This window comes from Xyrauchen texanus, chromosome 11, assembly GCF_025860055.1.
Source record: "Xyrauchen texanus isolate HMW12.3.18 chromosome 11, RBS_HiC_50CHRs, whole genome shotgun sequence".
Lineage (NCBI taxonomy): Eukaryota > Metazoa > Chordata > Actinopteri > Cypriniformes > Catostomidae > Xyrauchen > Xyrauchen texanus.
The window spans coordinates 37139271-37160573 of record NC_068286.1 but is presented as its reverse complement, the minus strand read 5'-3'; the positions used below and the strand labels follow the sequence as shown (position 1 = coordinate 37160573).

Below are 21303 nucleotides of genomic sequence, written 5' to 3'. Positions count from 1 at the left end.
GAGAATGAATAAGCGCTGATTTGTTAGGGAATAAAGAAAAGGAGGAGAGGAACAAAAGAAGAAAGACAGAGAATTAATTAAAGAAATCGTGACATTTGTTATTTGTTTTTCCTCCCGTCCCACTTCTTTTTTGTCATTATTTCTCGGAAGTGTAAAGCTGTTATCTGCATCCCGCTTAACACATCTTTTGTCTCCGTTCATTTGGAGAGAGTTATACAAGGCAAGGGAGAAAAAAGGGCCAGGTGTGTAAAAAGGTAACAGGAGTCGCGCTATTCCTCTCACAAAATCCAAAAATAAAGGTGAGAATTAAAATGCAGTGGATGAAATGGTCTTTATAAAAGGTTTTCGTTACTGTATTTTTTTACCTGTATGATGAGCTAAGTGCAGCAGCAGAGACAGCTGAGAAACGTGGGCTCACTCCCTGCTTTTATGTGTAGTTTAGTGAAGTACACATCCATGTTTTCACTCTTTTATCATGATATCAAAACACACTTCTTGAATATCGGACTGTTACGCCAACAAGCACCAACCCTTGCACACATACTAGCATACTTCATTCAAGCATACTCACTTTTAGGATCCAAAACCTATTGAGCTGCCTCAATAGACAGCACTTTAAGGAGTCATAGTGCAAGCTACTGACAGTATGCCTACTAAGATACCTCGTTTTGTGTTAATTCTAAGGCAGCATATATATATATATATATATATATATATATATATATATATATATATATATATATATATAAACCAGAGTAAGAGAGATAAATTGTAAATATACTCACATTCAATTCTGTCAGTACTGATAAGTATTATTAAAAACTGTTCATTAAGGTTAAAAGCTCTATTTTACCCAGTATTTGAGTGCACTGTGTATGTTTCAGCTTATAAGAGTATCATATCATTCCTTTAGCAACATGCTAACATGCTCTAGAGACTGTTGTGTGTGAAAATCCTAGGAGATCAGCAGTTACAGAAATACTCAAACCAGCCCATCTGGGTGATTTGAAATCACTGAGATCACATTTTTTCCCCATTCTGATGGTTGATGTGAACATTAACTGAAGCTCCTGACCCATATCTGCATGATTTTATGCATTGCACTGCTGCCACACGATTGGCTGATTAGGTACTCGCATGAATAAGTAGATGTACAGGTCTTCCTGATAAAGTGCTTAATGTATGTATGTAGCTAAGATCACTGCTTCAATAAATAAATTTAAACAAACAAAAAATAAATATTTCTTCTAGTTTCCCATATAAATACCTTTGCAAATGTAGATTGTTTATGGCCATATTCAATCAGGATTTAATGGTTTGTATTGGTTTCATAACAGATATGTATTGGTCTCTAATGGTATCCACTTAACATAACATGCCACCTATAGGAGCAAACACATTACCAGTAGAGACCCACAGGGACCATTGTTGTTTTCATTAAAACCAATACATTTCCTATACATCAAAACCATTAGAATTTCTGATTGTTGCTGTTGTTTTGTTTTTCAGCAGGGATATAGTACCAAGATATAGTAGATGTTCTAGTCACAATATAATGTTCAAAATTGCTGCCTTTTATTTGTACTTATATGTATTGGTTGTTTGTATCATCACAGAATCCCCATACTTTACATCAAATCCAAAAAGGACAGTCATAGCCGAAGTTGAGAAAACGGTGGAACTTCAATGTCAGGCCAAAGGTAAGCCCCGTCTATTGCTGTACACATTTTCCCACTCTTGAGGGGCGTTCGCACTGACAGAAATTTGCTGCTAAAAGCAATGGAAGTCACTTCTTTTCAATAAGAACTGCAGATGTGAGGCAAGCTGGATGCTGCAGTCAAGTTGAAATGCCTTCTAGCAACCAACTGTACAGCAAGTTGTTGACCAATTTAATCGCTTTAGTGTGAACACTTTTTTAGACAAAGGCAGCTGTGTTGTGCCTATCAAATTATTGCACCTCCTCTGAGTTTGAGTAATATAATTTTTATTCTGCTTGTTGTACAATCATTCTGCTGTAAGACTCCAGGAAACTATATATTTATAATGTCAGGAATATAAAGGTACCAGCACTTTCTTTAATAAGGCACTTCCAGTGCAATAGCTTTTTAAAGCAGCCCTCACAGTCATAGCACAATGAACCAATTTCTCCGTAATGCGCATAATGCTTAGGCTCATTTAACTGTGACCAGTTTGCTTTTAGACAGCAATCTACTGCAAGAATGTCAGTTTATGTGCTGAGTCAACCATAATATGTGATGCTTTTATCATAAACATTTTTCTATAGTCTCACTTGTCGCCTCACAAAATTGACCTTTTCGCCAAGCACATCACAATGACTCCCACTTGTCTTTGTGCTACGTGTCCTTATTTTAATTAATTTTTATTTAATTGACTAAATGTGTGATCTGAAATGGGCGGTCAAGTATATTAGAAATGGCGAGTCATGCGCTAATGTTATTAGTCGCTAATTGACCTCAGTGTTCTTCCTACGTTAGGATCTAGTTAAAGAACTTTAGGACATTAGACAAAAGGTATATCTTTGGCTGCTCAGAGCAATGCAATTGTGGGATCCAACTAGAAAATTCTTTTAACAAGCTGCGTAAATCTGACCTACATTTCAGCAACAAAGTGCCAAGTGTCTAAAAGTGTAACTTTTCTTGACTTCTAACTAGGAATATTTGAAAGGAGAAACCTCAAGCAGTTATTTATTCTTTCTGTCCTTCATTCTTACGTAATTTTTTTCTCTACCTTTTTTCTTTTCTTTTTTTTACGTAAATTTGGACAGTTTCCTAGTCAAGAAACTTCTGAAAACTACTTAGACACTTCTTTTTCTTTTTTCGTTCTTTTTTTTTTTGCTGCAGAGATTGTACCACTGCAATTTACACTTGCTGTGAATCTCGACTTGTTCTCTTTTGCACATTCGTAAGAGTGTGAGGCTGAGTTTGCACGCAATTTTCATAAACTGTCAGAAATTTAATTACAGCTAGGCTGTTTTTGGCAGTCTTATTTTAACATCCTTGCCTTGCATTCTCCCGTGGGTGTGACAAGACTATCGACGCCGAATCTCCTCCATAGGAATGGTGTCACGTTATGTGACTGTTTAAAAAGTTGAGCTGCAGGATTTATAAGTTATGTTCTTAAATGTGTTTCTGATTTGCATATCTTGATGAGCATATCATGAGCTCTTTCAGTTGAACTAAATTTACAATTATTGATTATACGTATAATTGCCGTTTTATTCGCTCTCTCACTCGTTCACTATTTTTCTGCCTTTTCCATTTCTCCCTCTCTCTCGGTTACTCTCTCATTCGTCCTCCTGTTCAGATCTTCTCCTTTTCTCAGTGAAGCATGTCAGAAATTTATTGGAATTTTCATCAATCAAAGCCAATTTATTAGATACAATTTCCATTAATTAAACCAAAGTATGCTCTGATGAAGGTCTATTGATGGAAATGTTAACTTCATGATAAATCAAGCTGTGTGTGTGGGTGTTTGCCTACTTTGTTAATAATCTTTCATACCAAATCCCACAGGGAGTTTGTGCATATGTATGTAAATTGACTGCTTAAAAATTTGGAGTACATGATTAAAGATATTTGGAAAATTGAAATATATTTTTCAATATGTACACAAGTCTGGACAAACTTGACTGAATTATTTTGCTTATTATGTTGCCAGAAATATTTTGGGTTCAATGTAAGTTAAGCTCAATCAACAGCATTTGTGGCATAATGTTGATTGCCACAAAAATACATTTTGACCCAAAAATAAAAGTTACAGTGAGGCACATATGATGGAAGTGAAATGGGACCACTTTTGAAGGGTTTCAAGACAGAAATGTGAAGCTTATAATTTTATAAAAACACTTATATTATATGTTCCGTAAAAATGTGTGTATTATTTGAGCTGTAAAGATGTTAATATCATATTTTTTCCCCCATCGTATTAGGGTTTTAAGGTTTATGGAGTTACATCGTCATGGCAACAAAGTGCAAAATTGGCTATAACTTTCATCACACTAAAATCATGTTAATGCGAATGTAGTTTACATCTTGCGGCTATACTTTTGAAACAGCGAGTATTTGAACGTTTGCAGATTGGCCCCATTCACTTCCGTTGTAAGTGCCTCACTGTAACCCAGATTTAGCCTTTTTTTTTGTAAAGAAAAGGAGGGACTAATCAAAATAATTCATTTGTGGTAATCAAAATTTTGCCACAAATGCCTTTGATTGAGCTTAACTTGGTTTGCACCCAGAATGTCCCTTTTTACATTTTCGTCTAAAGTCTTCTTAGTAATAACTTTAGTAATTATAATATACATTTCACCAACATATACATTTCTTATGCATTGTATATTATACATTTCTGCATATGCAAAAAAATTACCCCCTCCCCCCCCACACAAAACAAACAAACAAACATGCTTTTTTATTCATTTTTTTATTTTATTATTCAACTAACTCATGAAGTTGGTTGAAAGAATGCCCATCTAGGCAAAGGGTAATTCACTACCTATGTCCAATTCTTTAATTTGAGTTATTGCATAGTTTGGTTGACTTTACTATGTGGAAAATAGTAATCATGTACTGGTAGTGCATATGATAAGCTGCTAAAACAACTGGTCATGGTGTGTGTATTATTTAGGGGTTCCAACACCAAAGCTGAAGTGGTATAAGGATGCTGTCCCCCTCTCCACGCTGAATAACCCACAATACAAGCTCACATCCTCCTCAATGATTCTGCAAGTGCGGAGAATTCAGCCAGATGATGCCGGAATATTCCAGTGCTTTGCCGAAAACATGGCAGGAGAAATCCAGACATATACCAACTTGGTTGTCACAAGTAAGATGACCTTCAAACTACCTGACACACTAAAACACAAACAAAATGACCAAACAGGTTGACATCAGTGTAAAACACATGGGGTTTGGTTGATTGGATGGAGCTAATTAAAGCAATAGTTCACCCATAAATGGAAATTCTGTCATTTGCTCTCTCACATGGCAATCTAAACCTATATAACTTACTTTCTTCTGGTGAACACAAGATATTTTGGATTCTTCTCTTTTCCATTCAATAAAAGCATAAAGTGACAGGGGCTTTTCAGCTACAAAAATCCACTAAAAGCACCATAAGTAACATAAAAGTAGTCCATAGCACCAGGTTTAATGTGAATGAACCCTAATGACATGACCAAACTTGCCAACTTTGAATAAGAGCATGCACAAATAAGATTTGAGAGCTAAGATTTTCAATGACTAACAACTTAATTTTGGGGTCTGTGCTCGGTTGCAGAAAACTCCTTAAGTTTTTCTCTTAAGTATAACACTTGAAGCGTGATTTCCCCTTACCTGAGGGAATGACTTGAGGGTGTTGCATGTAACACCTTGGCTTGTCCTAACCAGACGCATTGCCATAAGATTCAAGTGACAAGCAATCTGTCTGTCCACACCAGGCGTGGCACGACACTGCAATATGAATACACTAAAATGAGGATAATTGATAATAACATTTAGAAAACAGAGCAGTTACAGATGGAACAGTCTGTTTATTGAATGCAACTCATTTCCTCACATAAGCTCCGTAATGCTTTCTACGTCAAGCCCCGAGGGGATAAATACATAATCACACGCTGACTCAGGGCAAAGTTACGTTATGAATCACATCCTTATCCAGTCTGTACAATTGATTATGATCACGCGGTACTCCTGATGTTATTTTGCTGATCTCCTCGTGACAGGGGAGCGATAGAAAGTCAGAATGAGCTGGTATTTCTCCCAATGCCATTCTGAGCCGGTGTGTATACAGGTATGTGTGTGTGTGACAGAGCTCCGGTTGAAGGGAACGAGACCTCAAGCACAACATTTGCTAGGTGTGTGACACCCTCGGATAGTGAGATGTTGTGAACCAGCTAGTGAGATGCCAGCTTTAATATACTGCAATAAGAATAATTTTAGACCTATTTGTTGACTGAGCTGCCTGGCATGACTTCGCAGAAATAGAAGCCATTTCAAAAATAGAAAGCCCTGTTGCTGTCGCTCGTCAGGTGTTGTGGCAGGTTAGGACAAAAACTCTGATTATCATGGAAAAGATGGGAAAACCGTTAAAGTATTTACTAGAGTGAGCAAGGTTTTATCATAATAAAATTCTACTGTTACCATGGACATGATATTCCTCTTATTTAATCGATTCAAAGGCATTTTTGTCTACATATTTTTAGACCCATTATTAGAGGATTCTGCTTTTACAGCCGGCCGGCAAGTGCCCTTATTTGAGAAAGGCACCTTTGAAAGACTGTGCCAGGTAGAGGTGGATTAGAGTTGCAAGACATTAAGATTCTTGTAAAACTGTGCAGAGAACTGATTGCCATACAAATTAAGAATATTAGTGGTGGTCAGTAGGGGTGTAGAATGTACAGAATATAACAATTTGCGATATATGTCGAATTAACTTGCGGTATGATTTTAATTAGTCCATTTGTACAGTTTATATAGATTTAGAGAGCAAATGATACTAGGCACACATCTGGTTTGTGTGTGTTCCTATTAGATTGTCCTCCAGATTGTTAGCAATTTCTCTTATTGCTTGACCGTCAAATCTGTACTGCTGCAACAGCATTTCATTGCTAAAAATTGTCTAAACTCAGTTCTCCTTATGGCGAAAAATTTGCCTCTGCATACTATACTCTTCAATTGATTGTATAAACTTAGCTATTTCTTAATTTTTAGAAACCTTGAAACTCTTTTCCTAGGGTTTCAAGTTTCAAAGTTTTCCTAATAATCACCAAAACTATTTCATTGGTTTGTGCTGTATTTGTGCTGATTTGTGCCACAACAATTTACGTTTCTGCTGATTTGTGTTTGAGATATTAAGCATTATTTTTTGGTCTGTGTGATGTCACTCTCCACCCCACTTTGTAAATATGTCCCTTCCTTAGATATAGCAAAAAATTTTTCAGGAGTGGTGACCTCATTCTCCACCCCATGTTGTCGAAATTGCTTCAAACCAGTGACATTCGTTTGTGCTCGATTTGTGCCGGTTTGTGCCGTTAAAATGAACACTTTATCTATTTCTATTCCTTATGGAAAAGGTCAACTGAAAATTAAAAATGTTTAAATATTTTTATTATATAAAATTGTTACCACCTGAGTAACATCCTTGTACCCACTGGTTGCCCTGCCATCGAGAGTAGTGAGAGCGGAGGAACTCACAAAATTGGACTGGGGAGTAAAAGGTGCCCGCCATGATTTCGTGAGCTCCTCATACACCTCCGGGAAGAAAGGAACAGGGGTAGAACATGGCTGTCTGCGCTCTGAGCCCAGGCACCAATCATCCAGCCGCGAACGCTCAGGGCAGGGTGGAGGGTTCCACTCCTACCCGACGCTCGCGGCAGCCCAAGCAAGCATGTCCGTCAGTTCCTTGGCGTCAGATTGTAAAAGCCTGCTCTCCGATGCTGTAATCATTACCTCATCTTCTTCTTGAGTCTCGAATGAGACATGTAGCTCGCCCTGGGGAGCTTAAATATGTTAAGGCATCTTTAAAAAGATGCTTTCCACCAGTGCTTACTCTTTTAGAAAAATACACTCTTTTTGTGTGGCTGCCGAAGCACCCAGGGGCGTTCTCTGCACTTATCTGTGTGAGAAGGGAGAACCTGCTGTAAAATGCGGCATATATCCAATAGCCTAGCCACTGCAGAGTTGAAAGGAACGCCAGTGGAATAGCTTTTCATAATGATCGGCTCCAAAGAACAAATCTGAATGAGTGAATGCAAGCCAGCTCCTTTTATACCTGTATGTCATGCAAATTCCACTCGCCAATTTTCATTGGCCTTTTCTCAAATATCAGAGGTGATTGGGGCTCCCAAGTTCGACCCCTAGTGTCACTACATCAACAAAACTTCGAGTGAGTGACAGATAGGGAATGGCAGTTATTAGGAATTATGCAACACTTAATGGTTTTTAAGGGTGTATTAAGTAAAAAAATATATATTTAAGGGAAATCGTAAGAGATTATGACATTTTACCAATAATAATCTTTAAGTAAAACTTAAGGGTTATATTCTGCAACACCCTTAAGTTTAAGGGAAACTTTAGGGTGATCTTAAGGGAAAATTACATTTAAGGTGCTTTATGCAACAGGGCATTGTTCCTCACACAAACCTATTTTACATCTTCAGAAGACTTAGAATATAGCACAAGAGTAATATTGACTACTTTTAAAGTACATTTATTGTGCTTTTTTGTACTTTTTGGAGCTTAGCAACTCTTGGCCACCATATACATTACTTGTATGGAAAAGATTAGCCTACACATTTTTCAAAATGTGTTATTTTGTGTTCCACAGAAGAAATGAAAAAAATTAATTCAAACATAAAAAAGGGTGATTAAAAGATTTCTTTATTTTCATTTTTGGCTGAACTGTCCCTTTAAGTTAATGTGAAAAAGATTCACAAATACAGTCATGCATCTTAAAGTCTGTGATCTCGTTTTCAGTCTCTCTCTTTCTCTAAGGTTGTGAATTGATCAGGGAGTTCAGAGACCCCACATTGATCTGTGTAATTAATCAGTGTCTGCTGTGAGATCAACCATTAACACACACACGCTCACACACACTCACTCACCACTTAATCAACACCTCCAGCTCTCCTCTCTCTTGGTTAGTCATCTTCATCTCTCTTTTGCTCTCTCAAGTTTGATTTCACAAAATGTTTTCAAGTTTAAGGTTTTACAATTAGGCAAATTGATGTAATTAATTAAGAAGGGAATAGTTTGAATAATGTAAATTAAAGTTATTAATATAATTTCCTTTGTCTTAATACTGCTTGTATGTATATACTGTACAGTGACCCCAAAAAAGTATTTGGACATCTGCAAGCAAACAATACTAGAAATGATACCTTTTCTCAGATTTAAATGTTCTAAATTACTTTTTAAAAATTGGTCTCGAAGTGATTCTCAGTGGACGTCACTACTGTATGACATCAGTTCCCCTCATGTTCACACAAGAGTCCTTGCATAGTAATTAAAGGTGTAGTTCAGTACATTAACTATGGATATGTTCCACTAATGTTTGACAGCCAATACTTTACATGTTTGGCTTCTAACTCTGGTGGATTGTTCAGTGCCACTGCAGACCTGACAGTCTTGAGTATGGAGGCATAATGTTTTGAATATTTTATCCTTAATGACTTAAACATTGAAATACACACAAAACATTTCAACAACATATTAAATGACTGTACTTTTATCTGTCCCATCTGGATTTAATTTGATAATAAATTTGCCATTATACATGTCCATCTCAAAAAAAAATTCTGAGGAATCATAAAGATCTTTAAAGATGAACATTTGTAAAAAAGTTTACATTTAGATGCTGCCAAAATACTGATATTGTACCTTTTAGTATATGTCCACTCCAAACATTCAACAATGTACACAATGTGTACAATTTACATACAAATACTGTACCTAAGCAATCAAATGAGATCACCCTGAACATTTTTATATTTAATTTAAAATAGGTCATTTTATATTTATATATATATACACTCACCTAAAGGATTATTAGGAACACCTGTTCAATTTCTCATTAATGCAATTATCTAATCAACCAATCACATGGCAGTTGCTTCAATGCATTTAGGGGTGTGGTCCTGGTCAAGACAATCTCCTGAACTCCAAACTGAATGTCAGAATGGGAAAGAAAGGTGATTTAAGCAATTTTGAGCGTGGCATGGTTGTTGGTGCCAGACGGGCCGGTCTGAGTATTTCACAATCTGCTCAGTTACTGGGATTTTCACGCACAACCATTTCTAGGATTTACAAAGAATGGTGTGAAAAGGGAAAAACATCCAGTATGTGGCAGTCCTGTGGGCTGAAAATGCCTTGTTGATGCTAGAGGTCAGAGGAGAATGGGCCGACTGATTCAAGCTGATAGAAGAGCAACTTTGCCTGAAATAACCACTCGTTACAACCGAGGTATGCAGCAAAGCATTTGTGAAGCCACAACACGCACAACCTTGAGGCGGATGGGCTACAACAGCAGAAGACCCCACCGGGTACCACTCATCTCCACTACAAATAGGAAAAAGAGGCTACAATTTGCAAGAGCTCAACAAAATTGGACAGTTGAAGACTGGAAAAATGTTGCCTGGTCTGATGAGTCTCGATTTCTGTTGAGACATTCAGATGGTAGAGTCAGAATTTGGCGTAAACAGAATGAGAACATGGATCCATCATGCCTTGTTACCACTGTGCAGGCTGGTGGTGGTGGTGTAATGGTGTGGGGGATGTTTTCTTGGCACACTTTAGGCCCCTTAGTGCCAATTGGGCATCGTTTAAATGCCACGGCCTACCTGAGCATTGTTTCTGACCATGTCCATCCCTTTATGGCCACCATGTACCCATCCTCTGATGGCTACTTCCAGCAGGATAATGCACCATGTCACAAAGCTCGAATCATTTCAAATTGGTTTCTTGAACATGACAATGAGTTCACTGTACTAAAATGGCCCCCACAGTCACCAGATCTCAACCCAATAGAGCATCTTTGGGATGTGGTGGAACGGGAGCTTCGTGCCCTGGATGTGCATCCCACAAATCTCCATCAACTGCAAGATGCTATCCTATCAATATGGGCCAACATTTCTAAAGAATGCTTTCAGCACCTTGTTGAATCAATGACAAACACAGTATTAGTATGGTGTTCCTAATAAAACTTTAGGTGAGTGTATATATATATATATGCGTTGAAACTTTTATGGGGCCAATCCAGAATGCCAGTTCATGTTGTATATTACTTATCGTTTTCAGTTTTCTGATTTAATTGTTTACATTGAATTGTTTACGTTCCATTGTAGGCGTGTCACCATCCTTCACCACTCCCCCTTCTGACATCACAGTTACTGATGGAACTTCCGCTGTCTTTAGCTGTGAAACATCTGGCGCCCCCAAACCTGCCATTGTTTGGAGGAAAGGTACATAAGATTCACATTCATATGAACATTATTTTAAAATATAAACATTTGGTTTGAAGTTTTTTCTCACACTGAGACGACCATAAAACGGACTCAATCATCTGGATTTCACAGGTTCTCAGGTGTTAGCAAGCGGATCGGTTCAGATACCTCGTTTCACTCTTCTGGAATCCGGAGGCTTACAGATTCTGCCCATAATGCCGAGCGACGCAGGGAACTTTACATGTTCGGCTTCTAACTCTGGTGGATTGGTCAACGCCACTGCAGACCTGACAGTCTTGAGTATGGAGGCATAATGTTTTGAATATTTTATCCTTAATGACTTAAACATTTAAATGTTAAACAAAACAGTTCTACAACATGCTTAAAATTCAGCGTGAACGCTGTTGAAACTAGTGTCAGGAGTACAGGCATCTCAAAATATGCCTTTTATCAGCAGGCGCTGTTTGCTTAATAACTGCATTCATTAGCCAGGCTGATTATAAAGTGGAGGAGAGAACAATATTAATGAATTCATCTTTGTCTTTTTCAGTAATTTCACACCAGAATAGTGTCATCTTTTAAAACCAAAGATTACTTAATATTGTAATAAAGAACTGTGCATAACGATGCTGGAAATGATTAAACTGTGCTGTGATTTTGTCTTATTCTTCATTTTATTAATCAGGTCGAACCTTCATTTCAACACCCCCTGAGGACCAACGTGTCATCAAGGGCACGACTGCTGTGCTGAACTGTGCTGCAACTCAAGACCCCAGAGTCACCGTCAGGTCAGAACTTCAGCTGAGCAGTTTCTTTCTTTTGTTTCTTATTTAAACATGCATGAACTAAATTAAATGGTTTTTATTTGTTCTATTTAATATGTGTGTAATGGATTTGGCTAATTTTGTTTTATTTTAAAACCACTAACGATTATGAAATGCAACCTGGTCTCATAGTGAAAACGTGACTTTATACGTGACTTTTAATTTTTTTGCAAAAATTGTTATACGTGTCTCCAGTTACAATTCCCTGCAGTTCCCAGGTTATAAGAACACTAGAGGCACTACAACTACTGTGTGTTTTATTCACTTTCACTCAAATCATGACTTTAGTGGCTGACTATGACTTTATAAACACTTATTTTTCTCTCTATTACTCAGACCCTGCCATTGTATGATATGGACATACATTTACTTTAGTAGCTCACCTGATAAAACATTGGACTGCGGTTCAAGTCCCAAACTCAAGACATGACAGACTCTTAGAAGTGGCACGAAATTATATGGTTGCTTCAGAATAAGCGCTTTTTCATTTCACTTCTGCATTTTAAAACACTAATGGTTAGGTTTAGGCATTGATTTGGTAATGATGTCTTTTTTAAATGCCTTATTTATATTTTAAAACACTGATGGTTAGGTTCAGGCAAAAGTTTTAGGCTAGGGAGGTATGTTTTAAAAACCAAAGCCATATAAAATTCACCTTAAAACCTCGTCAGAATACGACTGAATACATTTTACTCGCTTTTGGCGCCCCCAGCTGGACATTCCACTGGAAAACTGCAAAAAAGTAAACTTTGAATCGCAAAAATGTCGTCATGTTCACATTAATTTTATGAGATCAGGCTGATGAAATGGCTCATAAAATGGGTGGAAAAAAATATATAGACATATAGTACATTGAAGGAGGGACCTGAGGCATATCTAGGGACCAGGATATCATAGAGACTCATATGAACAATGTTAGAATACAAATTTTTATAAATCCTTTAAGGTGCATGAAATATTTAAATAATATAGTTAATACATAGTTTCATTTGCATTTATATTAAATAACTGTACTTTTATCTGTCCCATCTGGATTTAATTTGAAAATAAATTTGCCATTAAACATGTCCATCTCAAAAAAATGTTCAGAGGAATCGTAAAGATCTCTAAAAATGTACATTTGTAAAAAAGTTTACATTTAGATGGTGCCAAAATTCTGATATTGTACCTTTTAGTATATGTCCACTCCAAACATTCAACAATGTACACAATGTGTACAATTTACATACGAATACTGTACTTAAGCAATCAAATGAGATCACCCTGAACATTTTTATATTTAATTTAAAATAGGTCACTTTGGATGAAATGCATTTATTTAAATGTTTACTTATTTAAAGTGGTTAAAGACCCTTTTACAGATTTTATCTTGTTTTATGATACGCTCAAAAAATATTTAAGCCTAATTTTAAGATTTATGCTTTTCTATTTCATAACAAAATTCCATTAAATTGAATTGTGTAATGTTCAACAAAATAAAAATAATTAAACTTAAAATACTTATGTTATTTATTTTATTAAATATTGCTCAAATGTAATTTAATGGAATCTTGTTATGAAATTGAAAAGTGTAAATCATAAACAGAATTTTGAGCATACCTTTTTTAGTCTTTACCCATCATCATTACTGCAGGTCATTAAGTAGTACACAAGGAAGGAAAGCTGTCATATGGATAGCTCTTTATAGTTCTATTTCAGGATGCCAAGTGTAATTTTTTGCAGGTCTTTGGAGTGTGATATTTTTGGTGGAATATGAGGCATCATAAAAATTCTTATTCTTTTCAGATATTTGTGGAAGAAAGGAACCCGGCCCCTGAGCCTGTCGACTGGTGGGCGAGTGTCAATGAAGGAAGGTTCGCTCCACATCAGCCAGACATGGTCGGGAGACATTGGAGACTACACCTGCAGGGTCATTTCGCCAGCTGGAAATGACTCGAAAACCGCACGCCTGGAAGTTATGTAAGCAGGAATTGACACATACACACAGTATTCAGAATAAAAGGGATAGTTCACCCAAAACATTTTTTTTCTAATTTATTTCTAATGATGTTCCAAACCCATATGCTTTCTTCCATGGAACACATTATAAAATATCCTGGACACTCTTCTCCTTTTAATGAAAGTGAATGGTGACTGGATCTATTAGGCTTCAAAATGCCAAAGAAAGCCTCATAAAAGTATCACATATCACATATAAGTGCATATTCCAATTCTAAAGATATACAAAAGGAACAGACCCAACATTTAGTGAAATCTACACTATTTAAATTTTGACTGAGAGATGAAGACTGATCAAATTGCATCAGTAAAAGCAGGCGCAAAAATTGTTATCATTTAAATGAAAATCATGCCAAATACAATTTTATGGCTGATAAGAAATAAAAGCATCTATTTTTCTCAGTCCACTTGCTGTCGGCAGGTATGGCAAAAGGTAATATTTGGACCTTACATACACATAGATACATGCACCTGTACCAGTATGCACACCCAAAGCAAAACTTTCACTACGCTTGTACACACGGACTGGGTGCAAAATTGTCTTTTTGGAGTGCTGTTGTAGGAGGAAGATGCTTGGATCCCTTTAGCAACTCTGGAGCCAAGAGAGCTATCCAAAAATGGGCTGGAATGATAGGACAGAGGATGGAGCAGCTGTGCAAGTGTGTGTGTGTGTGTGTGTGTGTGTGGAGAGAACAAGATACAGTGAGAGTAGAATAAAGGCTAATTTATAATTATTGGGTAACAGGCTTCGCTTAGTTCACCAACAAATGATGACGAAATGCAGTGACGTTTATGTTCTGCCAATGTGTTAGTTTGGTGAGATTTCTCATATTCGTGCACATCTCTGAAATTTATGATCTAGGAGAACTCAGCTGGTCAGAGAGCATTGATGATTGGTTAAAACTAATCGTGGGTGTGGTTTGAATGTAAAGTTTTTTTTATTTACAATCGTGCATGCCAGCTGAGGAGTTGTTACCTAGGTTACTGTTGTTAAAATTTATACATTTGAAGCCTGTCTCTTAGAGATTGTATGGAAGTTTACTTTGTTTACATGATTTGCAACACGCTCTACAAAGACAGCGTGGCCACGACAGATGAGTAGAGAGAGTGTGGCAGATCTCTGCCTTCCCCACGAAAGACGAAGCGGGAGCCAGGTGAACAGTTCACGGAAGACTTTTATTAGAAACATTTTCACTTGGACACAACATAAAACTGCTTTTCAGCACACACTTGCTGTTTGTCGCTCACACTGTTGGCCTTCCTGGCCAAACACAGAATGCACACGTTTGTCGGCTGATTGGGGTAATTAGGCGCCAGGCATCCATCCTTACGGCCCAGCCTAACCCTCCTCATCACATACCCCCATCGCCCCATCGATTCCGGCCTGATTTACCCCCTCCCAATTCTGGAGGGGAGATGTAGCCCTTCTGGCCATCCCACTGCCGGATGGTCTTCCCCGCCTCCTGGGAACATAAGCAGGATGAGGGGAAGGAGAGGGGAGAGAGAGAGAACAGGAAAGAGAAAGAGAGCAGGCCGGTCCCCGATCACGCCACCAGTCGGTCCTCAGCCAGCTGCAAAGCAGTCCTCAGTAATGCCTTGCGATAGCACTGGACCCTCAGCCGTCCCTTTTGGCCGCCGGCTGACGCACAGCTCCTGCAGCACCAGATCTAGCACTCCCTCGGCATCGTGATCCTCTGTTAGCAAACTCCCGGGTTTCGGGACCAGTGTGGCAAGGTTCTTGTACTCTCTCAAGGGGGGAAGCGAGGGCCAGGTGAACAGTTCTCATAATTCTTTATTTTTACAATGCTTTTCAGCCCATGCAAAAATGCACACAAACAAAAGTTCAGGCTCGGCTCTCTATCTCCCTCCTGTGATCTGGATTGCCCTTTAAATCCCTCCCCGCTCCCACTGCAAACACAAAATAGCTGTTAGAGGTGATTTCCCACAGGTGTCACTCCTCACCGCAATCCCTCTCTCTGCCTCGCTCTCCACAGACGTCGCTCGGCCATGGCCCCATCACCACAGGGAGATAGGTTTATACTTTGGAAAAAGTATACAAACGCACCCTCGGCGAACTGAGCTGGCATTTATACTTAAGCGCGGCGTCATTTTAAAACGCGATTGTAAATAAAAACATATCTCATCCAAACCATACCTACAATTCGTTTTAACCAATTATCAGCTTTCGACCAGCCAAGTTTTCCTAGATCAAGAATTTCAGAGATGTGCGCAAACATGAGAAATCTCACCAAACGAACAGACTGGCAGAACATAAACGTCACTGCATTTCGTCATCATTTGTAGGTGAACTAGTCTGTTCGCCCTGTATGTATAAATTAGCCTTAAGTATAAACACAGGCTTTGTTCACAGAAGGTTCGTTTGTTCACCCAAGAGAAAAAGTTTGGCTTCTTCCAAAGTATAAACCAGGCTTAAGATAGGCCTGACGCCCAAGGCTAAGATCATCTTCTTTGACGGCTAGCCAAGTTTCTAGACTTCTGTGGCATCAGTAACTAATTAAACACACACACACACTCATACATACACTTAGATATTAATTATTTAGAGACGGCTGAGTGTTAGGCTCCCACATATCTTTGGGAGTAGATGAGAGACAAAGAGGAACACAGATGATGGACATGATGTACTGTAGGTCTTGTTTAATTGGATGCATTTTAAACTAGATTTGCGTTTCCAAAAGAAAACACAAGTGCTTGCAAGGCAACACACGAATAGTGTTAAAGATTTAGGTCAGTTTAGGTTTTACCCTGATGAAATAAACATCTGCCTGGTCTGATGGCTGGTTTTTGGAGGGGTTTGGGCATTTTTCAGCACCGGCTGGGAGACCAGCTTAAACTAGCTAAGACCAGCATCTTACTGGATGCCTTGTAAGTTGAGAAACATTATAAATCATACATATCATAACATTATTAACAATACACTTTATGTTCTGCAAATGTAGTTATAATGAATAAATCCCCAAATTCTCCCAAGTGCAGCTCCCTGTGAACGAGGTGCTTGCTGTGTGGATCTACATTTCTTCTCATTTAATTGCTTTAGCAGTAGGCTACTTACAGAAAATAAACCAACATTCAGTGTAAATACGGTGTAATTTGTAAAGCAAAAAAGTAGTTTTTTTTAGGCTAAACTTTAGAAAGACTCCTAATAACTGACTGTTAAATTATGAGATATAAACAGAAAATATATGCAATTTGAATGATAATAACAATAATTTTGACAGTTGCATTAAAATAACAGAGCACTCCTCCAATAATTTTTTTATAGAAGGCAATACTACACATGCTAATATGAGTTCACATACTTTAAAATTAATCTCATGTAGTTGACAGGTTAAATATTATATATACAGTATATTACACATTATTGTAAATGTGAGTTCACAGACTTGCAAATTAATATCATGCACTAGACAAGTAATATGTATTTATAAATGTAGTGTCTATTTACACTAAGTGCAAATGGTCCATCTTGTTGGCAAAGGCTATTTACACTAGCTCCGCCCACCATTGATGAGACCAAGCTCAAGACAGCCACGACAAAATATCTTAGGGGTCAACTGCTGGTGAAATGAAGGCGGGCGTATTTGAATTTTTCATGATGGGGCAGAGACGTTGAACTGGTTAAGGTGTTAGACGTTTTGTGGGTTAAGAGAACGGAGAACGGAGTGACTATTTGTACTATAGTCTGATGGAAACACAGAACTGTATGACAAATTGTGCCCGCACGTGTCACTTTAGTAGCTCAGAGTTTTACAATGGTGCGAAAATGCATTGTCATGAGGACAATGTGGGATCGAATTGTCATACTTTTTCCCATGTCTCCACTCTTAATATTTTCTATAATACTACTTATGATGATAAATAAAAGTGGGTTGGTGTAGGGTGTCTGAGAGACTCTGAATAAAGACAATAAAAACACTGCAGAGATGCTATTATACTGTATGTTAGTATTTATACAGGAGTGTAATAGTATCTGCCCTATTTGCACTAGAGTGCAAATAGCATCTAACTCGGTTTGTACTTAGTGCAAAGAAGATGCTTTCGTTACTTTTTACTCTGTGTAAATAGCTGTAACAATTCAAGGATGGAAAAGGAGGAAGCTTGAGCCGGCTTGACAAACACGTAGACATTTATTTCTTAAATATAACATAAAATGTGTGTTTCTAAATCCAATAAAATTGATTACTTTATATCATGTAAATAGGGAGTTGGTGGTATACTTGGATTGACAATTTCCCATTCTTGGACATCACAAGATATTCAAACTGGCTCAGCTTTGATTACCATAAGATATTTGGCATCAGCACCCATTCAGCTGCTCCCTGTTCTACCAGATGGCTTTCAATACACTGTGTGTGTGATAGTGTGAATTGCTTTGTTACAATCTATAGTATATCATAATGCTCTATAGTCAGAGATAGCAATAAAGGCAGCTTCATATAGAAGTTTTGGTAACACTTTCCAATAAAGTGCCATTTGTTAACATTAGTTAATGCATTAGGTATCATTAACTAACAATGAACAATATATTTTTTACAGCATTTATTAAGCTTTGCTGATGTAAGCTAGTAAAATTCCAATTATTCGTTGTTAGTTAATGTTAGTTCATATCGCATTAACTAATGTTAACAAATATGACTTTAGATTTAAAAAATGTATCAGTTAATGTTGTAATTAATAAACATTCATAAATGCTGTAAAATTGTTGTTCATTGTTAGTTTATTTATATTTATTTATTTATAATTTATTTCGAACAATAAGACATATAACAATGGCAGTAAGAAGCATTTGATTTTTAACAACATGATCAGTCAAATGCTCGAAAAGGAATGGGAAGAAGTCCAACTTATTTAAACCCACCCCGATCTGTTATAGTAAAGGAAAAAACAAGAACGGAAAAAAAATAAAAAATAAAAACAGAGCGTATCTTATTTACACACCATATTACCTCAGGTAAATAATTTGAGTACTATCAACAATGGTAATCCGAATACCTGCACTGCCAATAAATACAAGAATACATCTGTAAGTAATACCCGCAATGATAATCAAAATATCTACAAGAAAGATAACAAGCCTATGAATACATGAATACAATGATTGGTCTGTGACAAGACCGTCTGTTTATAGAATTCTTTAAACTGGTGAATACATTGACAATGTTTAAGTTCAAGCCCCAAGCTATTCCATAATTTAACCATTCATGTTAACTAATGCTGTTAACTCTTTTAAACAAATGGCACCTTATTGTAAAGTGTTACCAAAGTTTCTCTACACATCACTATTGTCACTGATCATTAAATATGTTTTATGTTTTGTATATTATACTCTTCATGTATATTTTAATAAAATATTATATAAAAGCAAAGTGTTCACTCTGCTCTTTTCAATACAATGAAAGCAGGTGACCAGGGGCTGTCAGGCTTCACAAAGGACTAAAACTAAACTCATTGAAGTAACATGAAAGTCATCCATAGGACCTGTGCACTATATTTCAGTCTATTCCTCAAACTATTTAATGGGATAGTGAGGGAATAACACACACCTGGCCATGGAACAGCTGAGCAGCCAATTGTCCCATTACTTTTGGTCCCTTAAAAAGTGTGAGGCACATATACAAACTGTTGTAATTCCTACACCGTTCACCTGATTTGGATGTATTAAACAACACTACAAATTAAAGCTGAAAGTCTGCAGTTAAAGCACATCTTGTTCGTTTAATTTCAAATCCATTGTGGTGGTGTATAGAGCCAAAAAGATTAGAATTGTGTCGATGTCCCAATATTTATGGACCTGACTGTATATCTGAGTCACATGTACTACATTTACAGTGTTTATGGAGCTCGACACTGTAAATCATAGTTTCATTTCATTTTATGGAAAACAGTTGATCAAATTTTTTTCTAAATTTCTCTGTTTGTGTTCCTTGAAAGAAAGAAAATCATGCAAGTATGGAACAACATGACAGTAAGTGATGACACACTGAAAATAAGTAAATCTTAATGGTATAAAAGTAAAATCTAATTCATGACATAATATTGATTAAAGAGAGTAAGTTTAACTTAAACATTTTAGTAAATACAGTAACTTTTACTTACAAATATGATGTACATTGTACTTAAATGAAATTAAAATATGACATGTTTTGACATTTCCTTTCAAACATGTTATCATGTACTACATAACATACGGAAGACTCCCACTGACTTTTTTTTATGGATCACTGGCGATTGAAACAAGATATAGAGTTGGTGCACAAAACACCATGATGGTGACAATCAACAGAGAATTATTTTGATCATGAATGGGTAATTTGGAGTAGAAAATGAACTATACACCCTGTCTACAATAGATACAAGCGAGGTCTCGTCACGACACATCAGCTTGAGGCTGACTACACTGGACACTTTGAAGCAAACATTCTAAACCATTTATTTGTCTTGTTAGCTGTAGTGCCAGTGCGTTCAGCACAAAATGGGTGTTTACTGTCGGCACAATGCGACTTAGAATGTAGGCAGCATTGTTGATTATACTGTGAGTGATTTGCTTTTGTTGCATCGTACCGCGCCACTCATGTCTGGAGTAGAAAGGGTGTAAGACGGCACAAAACAAGAAGTTACCAAACATAAAAAGAAAAAGAAAAAGAAAACAATGGCTCAGTTGATCGCCTCCTGCCTATGTTCTCTGGTTTTACGAAAGGCTGTGTTAATAAGACTGTTTACTTGCCTGAATACTCACCTCACGCTACTTACCTGTTTCCTCTATGTTCTGTTCAATAAACTCCCGCACCTGGATTCATCTCCAGTTTCTGTGTTGGTGTGTCATTACAATAGAAAGTACTTAATCTTTTGTTATATTACTTCACCTCAAAATAATTATTACTTTACTATATATAGTTTATATATAGTTTATATTATAGTTTACTATAAACTATTTCTTAAAAGTTACATTTTCATTATTGAATGTAATGTCTTGTTTAAATTGTGTTGTTAACAGAAGGAAAGCTTTTCTTGTTGTTTTTTTTTCTTCTTGTTAGCTCAGACACAAGGATTGCATATTAAACAGTCAAAATTGGTAACTCAAAAACACTTCCACATACTTTTTGTCAAAGAATCATTTTGTAACCAAGAAGCTTTAGAATGTGCTAAGGACTGTTTTGACTGTTTTAACTCCTTGGAGCTATAAAGAACCCTCCAAAGGATTTTAGAGGGATACTGCTTCTCTAAATCAACCATTTGTCATTCACAAAATCCCTAAAGCACCATTATAAGAGTGCACACTGCAACAAAGTCACGCGTCTACAAAGCAACTCCACATTCATGTGATCATATAGAACTAAAGATTGATATTTATTATTGATGCTTGCTATTACTATAACTTATACTTGCGGTTAGGTGCTTAAACAAACCCCTATCCATAAGTATTAAACATTCATATGTAGCTCGTTTCAGTTGTGCTACGGAAATGAATAATGAGGAGAGATTAAAGTGTTTCATAGTGTTTAG

The 21303-nt window shown here is 37.0% G+C and overlaps 1 protein-coding gene across 1 annotated transcript in view; it reads left to right on the top strand.

Moving 5' to 3' along the window:
* LOC127651357 (protein sidekick-1-like) overlaps window positions 1-21303 on the top strand; it is a 281945-nt gene that overhangs the window by 156372 nt on the left and 104270 nt on the right. The window contains 6 exon segments of the mRNA XM_052137130.1: window positions 1617-1700; window positions 4645-4842; window positions 10859-10975; window positions 11090-11257; window positions 11643-11745; window positions 13567-13740. Of these exon segments, the coding sequence (XP_051993090.1) occupies window positions 1617-1700; window positions 4645-4842; window positions 10859-10975; window positions 11090-11257; window positions 11643-11745; window positions 13567-13740 (844 nt within the window).